Source organism: Hippopotamus amphibius, chromosome 1 (genome assembly GCF_030028045.1).
Source record: "Hippopotamus amphibius kiboko isolate mHipAmp2 chromosome 1, mHipAmp2.hap2, whole genome shotgun sequence".
NCBI classification, from domain to species: domain Eukaryota; kingdom Metazoa; phylum Chordata; class Mammalia; order Artiodactyla; family Hippopotamidae; genus Hippopotamus; species Hippopotamus amphibius.
The window spans coordinates 164,702,659-164,722,144 of NC_080186.1; the positions used below are offsets into that span (position 1 = coordinate 164,702,659).

At 48.2% G+C, this 19,486-nt stretch overlaps 1 protein-coding gene across 1 annotated transcript in view; it reads left to right on the plus strand.

Moving 5' to 3' along the window:
• Positions 1-19,486, plus strand: part of TRPC7 (transient receptor potential cation channel subfamily C member 7) — a 127,154-nt gene that overhangs the window by 99,267 nt on the left and 8,401 nt on the right. The window contains exons 8-10 of the mRNA XM_057748479.1: positions 14,198-14,393; positions 17,814-18,035; positions 18,692-18,772. Coding sequence (XP_057604462.1) covers positions 14,198-14,393; positions 17,814-18,035; positions 18,692-18,772 — 499 coding nt within the window. The remainder of the gene's footprint in view (positions 1-14,197; positions 14,394-17,813; positions 18,036-18,691; positions 18,773-19,486) is intronic.

Below are 19,486 nucleotides of genomic sequence, written 5' to 3' on the forward strand. Positions count from 1 at the left end.
AATAAATGGAAGGAATTATTACTATTATGATTGGCTTAGCCTGTGTTACCTAGAAAACAAAGCCCTGGGCAAGTCTTGCATGCCAGCATTTCATTGGTGAGAGGGAATTGCAATCCAAATGAAATATGATTGAAGGAGAAAAAAAACGGCATGTGGGAGGAGGGAGAGCACATGCAGGTTGCTGACCTGGCCATTGTCTACCAGGACATACAACTTGGTCGTGACAGACTTCTACAGGAGACACATAGCACCACGTCTCAGGATAGCCCATCAGGATAGAATTAGAGAGTTTATCAGCCAGATCTTTCCCATCTGCTATTTCTCATGAATCAAACTCACTCCATAGGACATTAGTGCACCTACACCTCCAGGGCAGCCCCTGGGGAAGCCATATCTGCACAGCATGAGAGGTAGGTCTGCCTGTGGGCACAGGTCAGCAGCTCTCCGTGCCTGGATGGGCAAACCAGCGCTGTGCTGCACGGGCACCGAGCACATCCTGCAACACCACATGCCTCAGCAGCAGCAGGGAAGGCCCAGGCAAGGGAGGCGACAGGCATGTGGTGTGACCATGAGACAAGGCACTGGCAGCTGACGGACATCGGAGGCAGAGCAAGCAGTGCCATGGCCTCCCCCATGGGGTGCTGTCAGAGCTCACTGAGCCTATGTCCACAAAGACCCAGAGCTCCTTCCCTCTGGGGGCTGCCAGGGGGTCTCCTGGAGGGCCATCAGTAGCACTGGGCGGCAGTCTAGTAGAAGAATCTGGCAAATCTGAGTTTACACCCTGGCATAGGCATCTGTTAGCTAATGACCTTAAGCCAAGTCACTTGATTGATCTGAGCCTCTGTGTCCTCACTGGTGAAATGGAAATAAGACTTCCCACCTTGCTTATAAATACCTTCACAAATAAACGAAGGGGTTCTGTAAAATGCCTGAAGCTCAGAAGCGTCTCCAGTGCAGGTCCTGCCCCAGGCTCACCTCGTCCCAGAACTGCTCCCTGCCTTCATCAGGTTCCCTCCCAGAGTCTCCAGGGAAGGACAGTCAGGTCTCCAGCCACAAGCACAGCAGCTGGGACCAACAGGGCTAAGCACTTGCTGACACTGGTCCCCAGGAACCCCTGACGGGCCTGGAATTTGTTTTCCAGCCAGTGACAATGGCAGAGTCACACAGTGCAGCCTCTCTCAGCAAGTCCCACCTTGTAAAGAGCCTGCACTTGACTCTTCTTCCAGAGAAATCACCCTTAAAGGGAAGGTCCTTGACTCTAAGAACCCAGACCAAATGCGATGGACCCTGTACCCCTCAGCTCAGAATCATGGACCACACTGCCCTGACCAAGTGGAATTGCCTAGAAGGGTGGGCCCCTGGCACTGCTGAAGCACAGAAGCTGTTACTCTCTGAAGCAAAGAAGCAGTTTGTGTTCACAGAGAGCAGGTGCCTCGCCCAGTGCTGAGAAATGCACCTGAGGGGGGCCTGGCTCTGTGTCTCAGCCCACCACACCGCCCTGGGCATTCGTGTCCCAGCTCTGAAGTGAGAAAGCAAGATGGCCAGCTTCACAGGATTGCTGTAAGGATCCAAAAAGAAGAAATGGGATTGAATATAGTGTTCAGCATATGATGAGCCTTCAATGAATGACAGAGATCATAAAAGAAATGGTGAAAATAGGGAGGAGGGGGCAGGATAAGCTACAAGAAAGGACACCTGAGGACTGACTGGCTCCATAGGACCATTTCTGGACAGGGGCCTAACCTACCAACTGTCCACTAGGTCAGGCCAAGGGCATGAGTGAATCAGGTGGGCTACGTTATAGTACTCCAATACTCAGTGACTAACTGTTGAAGGAATGAAATAAGCTTGAATCACCCAAAAGCAAATTTGCTCTGGATCTGCTCGAGGCAAAGCTAACGGTACGCACTCAGCGTGGGATGCGTTGTTTACTGACATCAAGTCAAGCCGTGGGTCAGTACACAAAGGGCCTCTGTGGCCAGGCCCTGACGCCCCTCCTGTGCTTCCAGTCTAGCATGACACCTCGTGCACAGCATTGCTCACGGAAGGCTCCGTTAACAAGGCTGAGGGGTCAGCAGGAGAGAGGAGGCCAGATTCAAGGCAGGAGGGTAAGCGACAGACTGGGAATCTGACCGCGGGGACCCCTGTCCCATTTCTGCTGCCCTGGCTGTTCCGTGCAACCCCCTTCACTCCCCTCACAAGGAGGCTGCACTGTCAGCCCACGGTTCCAGTGAAAGTAGGTGCCACAACATACGGAAAAGGAAAAATGTCACAACTTAAGAGCAGGGCTGACCGGGCCACAGTTCTCAGCTGGACACAACCAATCTATAGAGGGAGTCTCTTTGGCAGGAGGAAGGGCCAAAGCAACTGGCTTGTCCCATGTGTTGGGAACTGAATGGAGACTTTCTAGACAAGAGAGACCTGACCAAAGAGGACCCCAGGCCCGCCGGGATGGTCAAGGGAGGGAAAAAGGCACGGCCCCAGCAAGCACAGTAAAGAAAGGACAGGATATTTATCACCTTGGCAGCTCCTAAAATGGGATGTGAAGCTGTGAATAGGAGTTGATTGAACAGGAAAACAGTCAATAGAGCAGTGAAGTGGAGAGGAAAGAATGGATTTTCGTAAATGTCATCTCTTACCTTTTGACTGCTCTTTGGAGGGTATCACCGCCCCGCCCCCCCCCCCAAGAGATCTTCTTTGATAAGCAAAACACCACAGGAAGATAAAGGATTCTCCTGCTTTAGGGGACTCAGCGCTATTCTGAGTGCCAGCAATGTTGATGATAAAGTCGAATGACCCCCTTGGTGAATGCTTCACAGCAGCCCACACCCAGGCCACCCTGCCCAGCTCAGGATCATCCCGTTGGCCCACCCTGGGGGACTCTCTGTCTGTGGAATTTAGAGCTTTAGGTAAGATGGATCCTCTCATCTCTTTCTGTAGAGTCGGAAGCCTCAGGTCTACAGAAGGGAAATTCGGGCTAGAGTACACCGCAGGTTCCCTTCCCCTATCTTTGCCCCCCTCAACCCCACCCCAGCCATGTTCAAGGACAGCTTGGGTCCCTAAGGGCTGTTCAGGAGTCCACTTTGAAAGTCAGCCTTTAGGATCCAACAGAGAGCTGTCTCATTAAGAGCCCTGTTCACCTAGGGGTGTGGGCCCAGGCCAGCTCCTAAAAGCCAGTCCCACCCAAATCCCACTTATAGTCCTGTGCCAAATGGTACAGAGAGGGACATCCTGGGACAAAAGGAAAGAGAAAAGGAGAGGTTTCTCCACCAATAACAGACCCACAACCCAGGATGGGGTCCTGGTCTTCCTACTGGGTGAACTTGTCCCCCGCCCCGGCCCTGCCACTTAATTTTGATTGGAGATTAAATGTAGGCTGTAACCCTCAAAAGATTATCCTGACCAATCTTTTCTACAGGCTGTTGTGCAATCTGCTTCATAGCAGATCTGGGTTGAGACATTTCTAATCAAAAAATACCTCTCTTAAGGTTATTCTGTTCCCCAGGAATCACTTTAATAGAAGGAACTTCAGCAGTGTCAGGCAAAATTAGAAGCTTCTATTTTCCACAACAGTCATGGAAAATTTCCATACTCTATATACAGAGAGACTCATATGCACACCAGGGGCAGAAGACACTGACTCAGCTCCACCCATCTCCATGTGGTGCAGGAAAGCCAGCTCCTCCTTCCAGTGAGCCTGGAAATGGGCACTGGGGCTGAGGCAGAGTCTCAGGGAGACTCACGCCCCACCCCAGGACCACCACATCACCCTGCTGTTGAACAACTCATGACAAACACATGACCTGCCCTCTCATTTAATCCACACAACAATGGAATGACTGTCAAGAAACTGAGGCTCAGTGAGATACTGGACTTGCCCAAGACCCCGGAGCCAAGAAGAGGATTTGAACCCAGGTCTGCACGGCTCCAAATCCATACTCCACATTTTGACCTGAAATTCTCCCATGCCCACGCCAGGGCCTATGCTCTAAGGTAGAAGCTGAGTGCCTTTAAAAGTTGGGTCACTTTCCTATGACACTAAATTCTAAAGAATAGCATACTAAATTCAGATTTTGATTGTCATTGAGAACCTGATGATTCTATACTTGGACTCTCAATAAGCAGCCTGTGATTGTCCCCGGGGTGAAGCATGTTTCTGTTCCAAAGTGTGCTCATTCATCTGACAAACATCATGGAGCAGCTACTCCATACCAAGTTCTGTGTTTGGCTTTGGGGTCATAGTGATTAATAAGACAATCTTCCCATCCCAGAGGAACTCATAGGCAAGTAGGGAATTCTGGAAAAAGGGGATGCATCCGTTATTTACACCATGCAGCCATCATCAGGGGTACTTGGGCAGCACGGTGAGGAGGAAGCACTGCACTCTGCCTGGCAGGGTCAGGGAAGGCTTCATGGAGAGAGTGACCCTGAACAGAGGGTCTTGGAGGATGAGGAGGAGGGCATTCCAGCCTGTGTAAGGTAAAGGAGCAGGGCACTTTAAGTGAAGGAGAAAGCAACTGCCTCATTGCCCAGGTATGGATTTGTTCAGATGTTTCAACACCTCATGATACACGAAAATTTTCTTAACGACAAAAGCTGTTTCCAGCGGGAGGGTCTGGGGAAGGGGCAACAAACACCACATCCGGTCACAAAGGTGGCAAGAGGAAGCCTCTGAAGCAGCCTGAGAAACAGGCCAAGGAGATGGATGAGAGAAGACGTTCATGCAGAAATAGAAACAGGAGCAGAAGAAACTCTAGAAGCTAAAAGAAAAGGCTGAGGGGAAAGTCCCATGGCCAAGGTGCAATTAAGAAATCTGCCCAGGACTTCCTAGGTGGCGCAGTGGTTAAGAATCCGCCTGCCAATGCAGGGGACCCAGGTTCGAGCCCTGCTCCAGGAAGATCCCACATGCCGCGGAGCAACAAAGGCCATGCGCCACAACTGTTGAGCATGCGCCCTAGAGCCTGTGAGCCACAACTATTGAGCCCATGTGCCGCAACTACTGAAGCTTGTGCACCTAGAGCCCATGCTCTGCAACAAGAGAAGCCACGGCAATGAGGAGCCCGCGCACCACAACGAAGAGTAGCCCCCGCTCGCTGCAACTAGAGAAAGCCTGTGTGCAGCAGCCAAGACCCAACACAGCCAATAAATAAATAAATAAATTTATAAAAAAAAAGAAAAATGAAATCTGCCCAAAAGTAAGCTCTTCCTTATGCCTGAGGCAATGGTGATCCTTATTCCTTTCCTGTTTAAACATCTGGATTCCCTGCCATAACATCTGCTGCCACCTATAGCTGGAATGAAGTGTTGTCTTAGAGCTTATGGTATATGTAAGAATAAACTTTTGTAAAAAGAAAATAAAAATAGGCACATAGGTGAGAGTTTGGGGAAATGAAGATTCAGTCAGATAATACAGAGAAGCCAGATTGTGGAGGTCTTTATAAGTAAGTCCCAATAGGGTGTTAGAGGCTCAGCTAAGGCCTTTTTGAAAAGAGGAAGCGTGGTCGGATCTGCCTTCAGCAAGAGCGCTGCGGCAAAGGTGCTAAGGGTGGGTGGAAGGGAGGGGAGGGGATGGGAGAGGATGCCCAAGCTCAGCCTGAGCTTGGTGCTGGGGGTTTTCTGATGAGCAGAAACCGTTGCGACTCCTCCCCTCATGGAACTTGCAGACTGATTGGGAAGATATATTAATCAAAGAGTCACAGGAATAAGGGCACATTTACAACTGAGCAAATGTTCTGAAAGAAATGCAGCTGCAAAGGGAGCTGAGAGATCCATGAAGAGGCTATGGCAGGAACCACGTGAGAGAGGATGCAAGCCTGAGCTAAGGAGTGGCAGTGGGGATGGAGAACAGGGGATGGAGGAGAAGGTTGAGGAGGTTAGAGTGGATGAACCCCGGTGACTACCTGCATGTTTGGGGATGGGGAGAAGGAGGATGTTCTCAGGGTTTTGACATTGGTAAGGCCCTAGAAGGATGTGGGGAGGGAATCAAGGAGAGCATGATGGAGAAGAGGGCAAGGTTCCAGTGATTCAGGAAAGGAATAGGGGCTTTGACCTTTCCCAAGACCCATACCCAGCAGAGCTGAGGTCAAACACTCCAATCTACCTCCCAGAAGCATGGGTGAAGTGGTCCATGCCCTAAAGGACTGGAGGAACAGTGGAGCTTTGAGGAGGGCCCGTCCTCGGCACCAAGAGACAAGCAGAGACTTGCTGAAGGGGTGAATGGGGCTCTTAAGCTAAAAAATGCCATGTCATGCTTTGCAAACAGAAGAGCCTGAGACTTCCCTGGTCCAAGGAAGGGAAAGAAGGGAGACGGTCAGGTGAGCCGTATAGGCCCAGAAACATCCAGAAGGAAGTGATGAGCCAGAATGGCCTCCTGACAGCAAAGGGCCACATCCCCAGCAAGTATCTGCCAGCAGAGGCGGTCCTGCTAGGGAACCAAGGCTGCATCATATTGTCTGCCCTCTTAAAACCCACTATAAGCCACAGCCAGTTAAGAGAAACTGGTCCAGCATCATGGGACTGTGGCCTCTGCCGTGCTGTTCGTGCCGAGCATGCTGAATGTGCAGGCAGGTGGGAATGTGGAATGCAGTCAGCCTCCTCGGCTTTACAGAGGAGACATTTTCCCAGGACCCTGGGTCTGTGTTGAAATACGGGCATACAGAAGTGTTATCAGCACACTTTATTATATTTGAAAGTTATAATCTCACCTTTCATCTTATAAATTCAAGTAAGGCATAAGGGTTTGAGGGGAATGCGGGAACTCTTTATGCCCATTCTCACGTGGAGAAACTAGCACGGAGAGGTCTAAGACTTGGGCGGTGGGATGAATTGGGAGATTGGGATTGACATATATACACTAATATGTATAAAATAGATAACTAATGAGAACCTGCTGTATAGCACAGGGAACTCCACTGCGCTGTAAGGTAGAAACTAACAACATTGTAAAACAACTATACCTCAATTAAAGAGAAAATGAATGGCATATTACACACATTCAAAAAAAGAACAGAGAGAGAAGTCTAAGACTTGATGAAAGAGCTGGCAGTAGTCAATGCCAGCGCCCAGGTCAGGCTCAGAGAGGCTGGGCATCTGGGAATGTCCTTCATGTGTCAAAAAAAGATAGTTTGGATCTATGATAAATTCTTATCTTCACATAATTCTCCAATAAGTGATAAAAATATAAATCTTTCCCTGAGCTACTTTAGAAGAATGATTATACCTGTTACAGCAGACATTCTACTATCCTATAATGTTTATTTATACGCGCTCCTCATGTTTATTCATGACATGAATTTTAAAAGCCTAGTACCTTTGAGCTTCTGGAACAGGCTGAGAGCCCACAAAGTTTTGGGAGAAAAGACTTGATGGTACACAGAAAATGTGCTCTTATGGATGTGACCTTCAAAGCATACTTGCAGGCACTCCCCCCAAGTCCTCTATCTTATTCTCAGACAGACTATAGCATCTTAAAGGGGGAAATCCCAACCTTTTATTCACTAAAATTCAACTCTAGGATGGAAATAAGGTTTAAACTGTCATTCTTCACAGTGACAGAGTGATACGAAACTGGACTGTCTGGGGTTCGCTCTAGAATATTAACAGAAAAACAGCTGTTGGGTGGGTCTGAGGCAAGCTGGCTAAGACCAGATCACCCCGTGCCTCAGTTTCCCAGCTTCAATCACTCCCTGATGAAAGATGTTTCCTGAGCCCCCACTGTGAGCCGCGCACTGTTCTGGGAACTGATGATAGAGCCATGAGCAAGTCATGACCTTGTGGAGGTCACACTGCTCTGTGAGTGGGAAAAGAGGCGAAAAAATAATAATGATGATGATGATGCCAATGATGATAGACAAATAGATAAATAAGAACCATTTAGATTAAGTGCTAAGAGCTAGGAAGGAAATAAAAACATCATACAAAAGAATAGTCAGGAAAGGACCTCCTTCAGACGTGGTCGGAGAAGACTGACCTGAGCATGTGACAGTTTAGTTTAAAGTCTAATGGATGAGAAGAACGAGGAGGGGCCATGTCGAGAGAAGGGGCAAGGGCACTCCAGGCAGAGGGGCAGGGGCGCAGCACCCTGAGCAAGGAGCGAGCCAGCGTGAGGCTGGGGGAGTCTCGGCTGGGTGACGGGATTTGATTGTTAGCCTATGGAAAGCTGCTAAAGGAGAGAGACAGGATCTGATTCATATTTTTAAAGGATTATTCTGAGAATTGATTGTAGGGTATGAAAGTCTTTCAGCCTGATGCTGGAGCCTTTGCAGCTAAGGAAAAAAAAAAAAAAAACCCATGCTAATATTAGTCACATTTATTGCATAGTGGTTTTGTGCCAGGCAGTATTTTATGTGCCTCACAAGCATTCTATTAACATATGTCTTCCTCACGACAACCCTATATAGTAGAGATTATTGTTTTCCCATTCTGCAGCTAGAAAAACAGAGGCACAGAGAGGCTAAGTTATGTGGCCAAAAGCTCACAGTCAAACCCAGAACCTGTTCTCTGACTGCTTCACCAGAGCCTCCCCTCAACACTGGGATCAGGAGCAGGGAGTCAGAATGTGCAACAGGGACTCATTCATTCAAAGGACAGTGACTCTATTGGGCGCCTTCAGTGTGCCAGCTTCTGTACTAAGTTTGGGGCTTCAAGGGGGAAGGAAACACAGCTCTATCCTCAAGGAGCAACCAGGCTGCCGGGGGAGAGTTGGACCCTCAGTATAAATAAATCTGGGCTCTGTATCCCAGTTCCTTGGCTCTGATTCTGGGGGCAGACTCCTCTACCTCTGGACTGTCTAAATCGCTCCTCATTTAGGGCCCAGGATAAACGAAGAGGTGATTCAGAGGACCATGGTGGGGGTGAGGTCCAGACTTCCTCAGGCATTGGACGCTCTTGCCCTGACTGCCCTCAAGGCTGGTCCAGCTGCTCTCAGTCTCCAGGTCTGAGCATTAGAGAAGCACAGCCCTCCTGCAGGGTCTTTCTAGATTCCAAGCACCTTCTTGTAGCCCCCACTGGGATGGCAGGTGAGCACTGTGTCTGCTTCAGCAGAACTCTAGCTCAAGGCCAGCTGTTGTCTTTGAACTTGAGAAACAGCCTTTCAGGAGCTGATCCTCCTGCTTAATTTGAGGCTGCTACGTGCAGATTTGGATAGGTAACCGAACTGAACTGTTTGGGGTAGGGGGCAGAGTTCCATGGCACTGGAGGGAGGGCCTCCCGGCATTCTGAAGCAGCAGCAATGTCCATAACAATTGCCCCAAACCCTAGCCTTGTTGATCTGTTTGTTCTCTGAGGCCCATACACACCTGCCTCTTCAGGCAACCTATTATTAAAGTCCTATTATCCAGGCGGGACGGACCTGGTAGAGAACGATTACCTCATCCTCGCCTTCTGCACGGCACGTCAGCCCCAACCTTCCCCCACACACACCCCCGCCCTGTACGAGGAGGGTGAATCACGGTCTATTCAACATCACTCTCAGGCACTTTTCCCCTTTGAGTTCATTAGCAGCACTTCTTATGCGAGGGTGGCCTATGGATGAAACCTCAGCCCCTTCCAGGAGTCAAACAATCAAAGACAGCGCAGGCTGAAGAAATCAGATTTGCAGCAAATCAAGGGTTGGTGATGATCTTTGCAGATAGGAAGGAAAATGAGCCTTGTTCAGAAAAGTCAATACGCAGCTGAATTGTCAACTCCATTCAGCCCTGTCTGTGTGGAGGCACCTGAGGGCTGATGGGGTCGTATGTGTTCCTGGGTAGGGCAAGGGGACGGGAGCATCCTTGCCCACAGCCTTGCAGCACTGGCTCACACCCGCGGACTTGCTTTAGACTGGGGCCTCCACAAAGACAAACAGGTTCCGTGCACCCTGCATCCTGCTCACCTGGCACGGTGCCTGGCACACAGACAGAGTTCAATGAATATTTGGCAAATAAACACATGAATAAAAATCACAGGTACCGGGCTTCCTAGGTGGCGCAGTGGTTAAGAATCCGCCTGCCAATGCAGAGGTCACGGGTTCGATCCCAGCTCCAGGAAGATCCCACATGCCGCGGAGCAACTAAGCCCGTGTGCCAAAAAAAAAAAAAAAAAAATCACAGGTACCATTTATTGGACTCTTACTATACGCTTTACGTGGGTTGCTCCATTTAATCTTCACAGCAACTTAAGGTACCATCACCCCTTTCGTAGATGAGCAAACTGAGGCTCACGCAGGTTTTGTAGCGTGCCCGAGCTCACACAGCCAGCACGTGATGGGGCTGGGGTCTGAACCAGCACGCACCTTTGCTTTCGTCCTCCTCCAGCTATCTCTGTGACGATTCCTGTGACTGACACAGTGTGGCAAATTTGGTAGATAGCCAGAGTGGGTGGGAGGAGGATATGGAACCAGTGCCACCATCCCTATCAATGAAGAACCCCAAATTTAGCCTTGAGGCCAGCTATCTGACAGTGGAGACTTTTTGTGAGACAAGTGGCTTCATGGTATCAACTAAGTCAATTGCAAGATACTATCTTCTTGACGGACAGACCCAGCCCTCTGCAGTGACTGTTGCATATTGCATAGTGGTTATGTGCCAGGCGGTATTTTATGTGCCTCACAGCATTCTATGAACTCATTTCATCCTCACGACAACCCTATGTAGTAGAGATTATTGTTTTCCCGTTCTGCAGCTAGAAAGACAGCTGGGTCTTCTGCCCCATACCCTGTATCCCATAGCTCCTGAAAATTATGGGCGATGACTGGTACGTGACTCACAGTGCATCGTAACCTCACAAGACATTGGGGCTAGTGCCAATGTCCAAGCTCCTGGGATTAGGAATGTACTCCTGACTCCTCTCCAAGGCCAGCCTTCTAAGAATATATTATTATAGGTTTCTAAGGTCACTGTAACACAAGGCAGTGAGGACAAGTTTCACTTATTTTCCACTACATATTAAACCAGAAGACACCACTAACCTGACCTATCAAGTTACTTGTGGAGCTCATCACCACAAAAAGCATCTAGTTTTCCTGAAAGATTTTGTACTCCTTTTATTTTTCAAGGATGTCTCTCATTTTATATTGATTTATAAGAGCTCACTATGTAAGAAAGACATCATCCATTGTCATATGTGTTGCAAATACAAATCCTTTCGTCAGTCTTTTGCCTTATATTTTTACTTAATATGTTTTCAATACAACAAGTTTTACGTGAGCATATCTTTTGATCTTTCCCTTTGTAGTTTCTGAAACCTCTCCCAGGCCAAGATTATATAAATATTAATATTTTATTCTGGTTTTTTCACTATGTAATTTTTAAACATTAAATGCTTCAATTCCATTTGGAATTTATTTAGTTCTATGGTTTGAATTATGGATAAAATAGTGTATTGCTTACCACTTAGCCCAGCTAACTGGGCATAAGCTCAGCCCACAAGGTCCCCCCTGAGAAACAACAGCAGCAGCAAAAACAGTCTATTCAGTGAGTCCACTGAATGTTCGCGTCAGGGAGCGTGAGTACAGACGTAAAACCCAAGAGACCCCAATGGTGAATCTCGCATTAGAGACGATCCAAGACAGTGAACTCAACTTTTCCTTAAAGGAAGTCTTTGTGGCTGCAACTCATTTTGCCCCACGATAAGAGGAAGCAAGGGCTATAGACACGCCCTAAAGAACTTAGAAGAATTTGTTAAAAATGCATAGTTTGGCTAAGATCCCTTCCTGCCCAGCCCACACCAAGGGTTATTGCTTTGGAGGGGGGTCACTTCCACTCAGGCAATCCCAGTGAGTCTGGGCCACTTGTAATTAGATTTTCCTGGAGGTCATGGCCAAATTCAAGTCCAGAGGCGAATCCTGAAGCTATAGAATAGAAATGAAACAGCTGTGAAGACTGTCTGACAGCCAGGCAACAAATTCAACAGATCGGCATTCCAAGCCTTGGCGGGGTGGGGGGCAGGCGGGAGTGTTAGAGGAGGGGCAAAGGCATAGGTTTAGGGATCTGTAAATATTCTTCTTTTACTGGGACACATACTGTTTAGTGGGCCAGCTCTGCCTCCTCCAGATTATTTAACATAGACTGCCTAAGTGAAGGTACCAGGGATAAGTCGCAGCTTAGTAAAAAAAAAAAAAAAAACTCATAGCAAGAAGCAAATGAGAACAAAACGCATGCCGAATCTAGGCCATTTTCCCTAATCCAAATGCAGTAGGTTTTCCCTGGATGTGTTCTAGGACTGCTTAGAATCGCTTGCTTCACTTATGTCAGCCAAAGGTTTGTGGGGTTTTCCAAGGTAAGAAAGGGAAAATGAATTTCTATAAAATATCTCTCAGCTGGATGTATTATTCATTTCTTAAGTTGTTCCTGGTAAGTACCTTCTCCTGGCCCAGGACTGGTCTGCCCAGCCCCTCCCTCGGACAGTGTGTCCTCTGGTTTTCACCTGAGCCTGCTAGGAAGGGACCAAGTGTCAGAGAAATCACGTCCTGCCATCTCCTTTCAGTTTTGATTTGGGGCTCATTCAGTGGTTTTAGATTCTCTCTGCCCCTGTTCCCTTCCACTAGGGTGACAACCTCAAGATCGCTTCTTCATGGAAGGCGATACCTGCAGTGAATTGTGCCCACACGCTCAACGGCATCTTCTTCACACAAAATGGATGCTGCATCCCGTGTGAGGAAACAGTTTTCCCCCTTTCTCAGAACAGCATCAGGAGATGGAGCTCTAAAATAATAACTCGATACCCAGTCATTTTATCCAAACCCCTAACTAAATTCCTTCTTACTAAAACTGAGATAAATTAAATACTCCAAACTCACAGATTTAAAAGAAAACAAATAATGACAAAAACTCAGTTCAGTGTTCAGTTTTCAGACTCTGGGATGCACAGGGAATGAGCAAACAGCTGGCTAGACACACACATGTACACCCACACGCTCACACACACACAGGAGAGCTGAAAATTCATGCAAGTCAGTGTTGGATTTTTAGCCAAAGTGATGAGTACTAGCATTTTTGTACATCTTGTCAAATAAATGCCAACCCGTAAAAAACCTTGATTTTTTCCCTGAGATCTAGCTAATCCTGGCCATTTGTGGGTAAGTGCTAAAAATCTGAAATGTTAGAGAGAAAAAAGAAAGTGCTTTCTCGTAATAGTACCCAAGCTATGGATGCAAACTAAAAGACCTGCACTTAACCATTCAGATATTATCATACATGTGCATGTTCTAAACCACCCAACTAAAATCCAGCTTTCTACTTGAATTCTGTGTCACAAACCTGATATAGGGTCAGAGCCAGAAAGTACAGACTCTGAAATGTACTTGGACCTTACTCTTAAAACCAGTGTATTTTGGTAACTTGATAATCTCAAGTGTCAAAGAGCAGTGTCCTAAAATCCAGCTCTTCCCTGGGCTGCGCTTACACTATGTGCAGTGTCTACCTTGAGTGAGCTGCAGGGTGAGGTGTGGGCACTTACCTGGTAAATTTGATCGATACAAACACACCAGACTCATCATTCTCATTCCTGAAAATTCATCCCCAGTTTAGGGCATCTGATATATATGGCTGACCTCACTACGCAGAGCCAGGCTAGTGGTAAAGCATCGTGGTTAGAAGGACCTGCTTTTGAAAACCTCAGACATGCCTGGATTTGCACCCACTTGCCCGCTGAGTGCTCCTGGGAAAGGCACAGAGGCTCTGAGCATCAATACTTCCATTATCAAGTGGAGGTAATACGTCAACCCACTGCAGAGGTGCTCATGGGGCTTAAGTGCGCTGCCCTGTGTCAAGGGCCCAGCAAGCCCTAGTCGCCCATGGTGCTGGCTCCTTCAGCCAACACCATCCTCTCCCCTTTCCTGTGGGCTGGGTAGTCTGAGAAGAGACACTCAAGAGACTATTGAAGGACAAGTGTGCTTTCTGAAGCTAATAACCTACAAGGACAAACATTTGCCCTGGTGGTTAGTTTTAAACGTTTAAGTAGTTGCAACAAGATAAAAACTGATGCTGCGGCCAAGAGTCCCAATAAAAGGATTGAATGGAAAAGAAACAGCCTGCCCTTTATTATGCTCTTTCAGGTCTTCTTAGAAGTCCAAATTATCTCATGATTTCAGAACACGGGCACCAGCTAGCAGCCCCCGCCCCACTCCAGGGCAGCCACCGATGTCTGGGTAGCGGCAGCTCTCCTGTGAGACGTGTCCGTGGAGGCAAACCGCCTGAGAGGACTGTCTGTTCCCCTGCAGGGTTGAAGAAAGCTTCAAAACCTTATTCTGGTCCATCTTTGGCTTGTCTGAAGTGGTCTCGGTGGTGCTGAAATACGAGCACAAGTTCATCGAGAACATAGGCTACGTTCTCTACGGCGTCTATAACGTCACCATGGTGGTCGTGCTGCTCAACATGCTCATAGCCATGATCAACAACTCGTACCAGGAAATTGAGGTAAGACCACTCCGCTGAAAATGCTCCCCCTCCCTGGGTTTAATCAGCACCACTGTCTTCAGCAAAGAGGGCAATGACCTTAGAAGCTCGTGTGTAATTAAGTGTGAACCCGGGATGGCAAACAAAAGGCATTTTCCCCAGATGACTCCAGGAAGCCCTTCCAGCCAGCCTGCCATGACACTCAGCAGGCACCACGCATGGAATGGCCCCACGAGGGCAGAAAGAGAATCGGCGTCACGGACCTTCCCTCTTTCACATGGGTCCCCTCAGGACAGCATGCGGGTGACCCATGGCTAATTGGAATGACTGTTTCTCTGAGCTCACATTCACTTCTGCTTCTCCATGTTATTTATTAAGTACCTACTGTATGCCAAGTCTGTGCTAGGTACTGGTGATACAGAGATGCCCAAGACATGATCTGTGCCCTTGAAGAGATTCTTACTCAGTCCAGTGAGAAAAAAAAAACAGATACATCAATCAACAAATGATGGTGCAATGGGGCCAGCGCACCCAGGCAAGTCCTAGCGGGTTTAGGAGGCACAGAGCAGAGAGAGTGAGTGACTCTGGGGGGAGGAAGCTTGCAGAGGTGATACTTGAAGGCCATTCAGAGACTGATTTTGCTAGACAGACAAAGGAGTCAAGAGAGTGCATCAGGAGGCAATTTATCAAAATCTAAAGTGCACGAACCATGAGCTATTGATTGCAGCCTTGTTTGGAATAGCAAGAAATGAAAAACAAACTAAATGAGCATTAACAGGAATCCAGTGAAATAGATTATGATGCATCTGAACAATGGGATACTGTGCAGCTTTTCAAAAGGATGAGTGTGTTCTCTATATCCTGATATGGAAAGACCTCTAATTATAATGGTAAGTAGAAAAAAAGCAAGTTGCAGAACAATGTATATATTGTACTCTCTTTATGTAGCGAGGCAGAAAAAGGAACACGTATACTTTTTTGATTCTATAAAATATATTTAAGCGTTTTACATACTTGGTCACTTGTGTGGATAATGAGCTGTTGCTAACTAACCCTTCCTGCCCTCCTGGGCCCCACAGCTTCCCCACGTGAAAGAGAAACCAGATGATGCCTGGAATACGTGGGTCTCTAGAGCACTCTCCCCAGGTGTTCTGCCCCATCCTATGGAGCAAGTTCTGCGTTGGTCCAGATGAACATAAGTCACGTGACTGCAATGAAAGATGCCCACTAGTTTGGGGTAGGAGTGAGCAAGCCCACGGCTTGTGAGATCAAGTTATCCACCACAGGGTGGTGCCAGGAGACAGGGAGCAGCGTGCAGCCCACACCTCCCCCCTTGGCGCGGGGCTTCTCCTCGTCCGGTGACAGCACACGTCCCCACCGTCTCACTGGTGATTCATACACAAGGACCCTGAGAACTGCCGCCAGGACATGCCTGGTGCTCATGGTCACACTGAACTTTGATGAAGCATATATCTGTAACTCCTTACAGGAGAACACTTATTTATTCAATAGATCTTGAACACCTACATCTGAATCCACAGACCTGCCTGCCACCCCACCCCCCATGGCCCTCCTGTGGGCAGACAGGCCTTCTCCCCCGAGCAGCCCCACCCATGCGCCCAGGTCCCCAGCCCTCCCCTCCTCAGGGGCAGCCACTGCACAGCAGCCCTCCGCACCTGCATCCTCACCCTCTCCCACTCAAGCTAATCCTGCCTGTCAGCATTTAAATGCATCTCTTGATCTTTAAAAAAAAAAAAAAAAAAGTAACAAACAATCCTCCCTCCATCTCACTTTCCAGCTCTCAACCTCTTTCTCTCCTGCTCTTTGTTGCCAACCAAGACTTGTTTACGCTTCTCTCTGCCTCTCCACTAATTAACTGCTACTCTTCTGCCCCCAGCCCACCCACACTTGACCTGGTTGAGACCTACTCACCCCTTGGATCTCAGCTCAAACACCAGCCCTCAGGGCAGCCTTCCCTGACCCCCAGGGCAGGACCCCCAGCGCCTCCCCCAGCTCTTAGCCCAGCTCTAGGTACAAAGAGCTGAGGAGTTAACATACTCGTGTCACTGGCCAGGCCGTGTCCCAGGAGGGCAGGGTTGCCATCCCCAGTGCCTACCTAGCACAGGCCAGGCACAAAATAGGTGAGCTGCAGGTGGGCACACAGTAGAAGGTTTGCTGAGTGACTGAAGGTTGAACATCAGGCACTGCATTAAGCTATGGAGATACAAATAATATTTACTGAGTGTTTACTAAGTATCTGACATTGTTTTTCATGCATTAACTTCTTTAATTCCCACAACAACCTATAACGTAGGTATTATTATCCTCATTTTACAGATGAGGAAACTGAGGCCCAGAGCAGCTAAGTCACCTGCCATGGTTACATGGCTAGCTTATAAGGAACAGAGGCAAGATGTGAACCCAGCCAGGCCTCGGAGCCTGTGCTCTCTGCACTACATCGCCCTTCCTCTGAGGTCAGGCTTCCAGTCTAAAAGACCCATATGGCATGTGGTGCTGATGGGGTCTCAGTAAATGCGAGCCTGCTGGTGATGAGCTTATACTCTCCTGGCACATCCCAGTAGCTTCCCGTGGGCCCCTGCTGGGCTTACGGCCCCTTGAAGTGCGGCTAGTGCCTGTGGAGAGAGAGACATGTTGCTCACGGGGCACATATTCAATGCCAACCTCAGGGCTATGGGAGGAAGGCAGTGTTATCACCATGGGCAGAGGAGCAAGCCCAAGACCACTGCCTGCATCACACAGCTAGTAAGGGTCCAGCTGATTCCAAACCCTACACCTCCTTCCTGGCCTCAAACTGCCCTCCTAGGACAGGGGCCCAAGGAACCTGCCTATAGAAAGTACACACCCGCTACCTCTCAGGGGGCCCGCTCAGCATTCTGGCATTGACACCAAGTCAGAAGTAACAGGTCTGGGCTTTAAATCTACCACCACCACCAGGGAAGAGGTCATGGTCAGACTACCTCCTTCCAGCTAGTCAGGTTTCCTCCCCTTGGATTACATACACTAGACCTCTTAACATCATTTGACAGCACTCTGACCAATGAGAAATACACTTTCTAACAGGAAACACACGGTGGTATCGGATATGGTAGCCACGAACCACGTGCACTGAGCACTCAGAATGTGGCCAGTCCAAACGGAGATGTGCTGTGCATGCCAGTTTCAAAAACTCAGTATGCAAAGAAAATATAAGCTATCTCGTTAATAATTTTTATAATAACTACATGTTGAAATGCTAACATTTTGGATTTATTGGATTAAATAAATCACTGAAACTAATCTCACTTGTTCCATTTCACTTTTTATAACGTGGCTCCTGGAAAATTTAAATGCCCTTGCGTGGTTCACCTTTGTGGCTGACATTATATGTCTGTTGGATAGCACTGCCTCTGATGGCGTGCTGTTGTTTTCCTTGCCCCACAGGAGGACGCAGACGTGGAATGGAAGTTTGCCCGAGCAAAGCTCTGGCTGTCTTATTTCGATGAAGGAAGAACTCTACCTGCTCCTTTTAATCTAGTGCCAAGTCCTAAATCATTTTATTATCTCATAATGAGAATCAAGATGTGCCTCATAAAACTCTGCAAATCTAAGGCCAAAAGCTGTGAAAATGACCTTGAAATGGGCATGCTGAATTCTAAATTCAGGGTAGGTGGCATGGGACTTATGGGGCTAGAGAGGCAGCAGGCGGGGGAGGGGGAGCCGGGTGTGTTTGATTTAGATGGTGCCCCTGAAACAAGAGAAGCCAGGAGCCCGGAGGGACCCCCGTGCTTTTCAGAATTAGCTGGAACATCAGCAAAGCTGCAGCACCGGCAGGGGCAGCCGGCGGGCACAGCGCCCCTCCTCCTGTGGGCTGTGCCGGGACCCACTGAGCGACTCCTTAGGGGACTCAGAGCAGGTTAGCTCTTCTCGGAAAGTGTCTGGATTACAATGTCTGGAAAGAAAGGTTGCCTGCCCATTATCTCCCCCTCCTGGAGACTCTCAGTTGTTAGCATATTAAAATCTCTGAGGAGTCCTGGAGGAAAGACATCTACATCACGTTAACAGAGTGCTTTCCAAACAAAGCTGACCAAACAGTAATTCTGTAACCCACTGACATCCTACACAACTAGAGTCCCCAGGAACATGTCCTAGGACGCCAAGCAGCAGTGGGTATAGTGACCTCCTGAGGGTCCTCATCTTAGAGACAGCCCTGTATATAAGCGCTGCTCAAGTTCTAGCATGTATGTATGTATGTATTAAGTATCATGTACCATGTATTATGTATCATATATTATGTGATATATTTTGTATTTTTTCCCCAGAAAACTCGCTACCAGGCTGGCATGAGGAATTCTGAAAACCTGACAGCAAATAACACTTACAGCAAGCCCACCAGATACCAGGTAACCACCCCTTTCCCAGGTATGTGCAGAGGTAGACTCCGTTAAGACACCGATTTAGTCACATGGCTGTGTCATCCTCCGAGACCACAGCTTCATTCCTTCCTTCATTCAACAAATATTTATTGAGTGCCTCCTGTATGCCAGGCACCGTGCTGCTTCCTAGGGCTACAGACATGGTTCCTATCTTAGTGGCACATCCAGTCCATAGAGGGAGAGACACAATGAACAAGTAAACACACAAATAAATGAGTAACTTCACATCGATAGAAGTGCCAAGCAGAAAACAATCAGGTGCAAAAATGGAGGAAAAGAAGAAGCCCCTGCTTAGATATGGTTATTAGAGAATGCGTCTGCAAGGAGAGGACAGTTAGCTAAGACCTCAGAGAGGAGAAGGAGGCAGGCACGTGGGGCCTTTCAGGCAGAGGAAAAGCATCAGCAAAAGCCAGAGGGGAGAAGCTTGGCAGGTCCAGGACACCTGGAGCTCCGTGAGCAGGGGAGATGGGGTCAGAGTCAAAATCGGAGGACCAGAACAATGTCAGGATGTGAATTTTTACTCTGCCGTATCTAGGAAGGCAGTGGGAGGAGTTTAACTTGAGGGAGGGAGAAGATGATAAAATTTTATTTATGCTTTAAGAAGACTACCTAACTGCTATAATGAGAAGAGACTGCTGAGGGCAAGAGTGGAAGCAAGGAGACCAGTGAGGAGGATGTGAC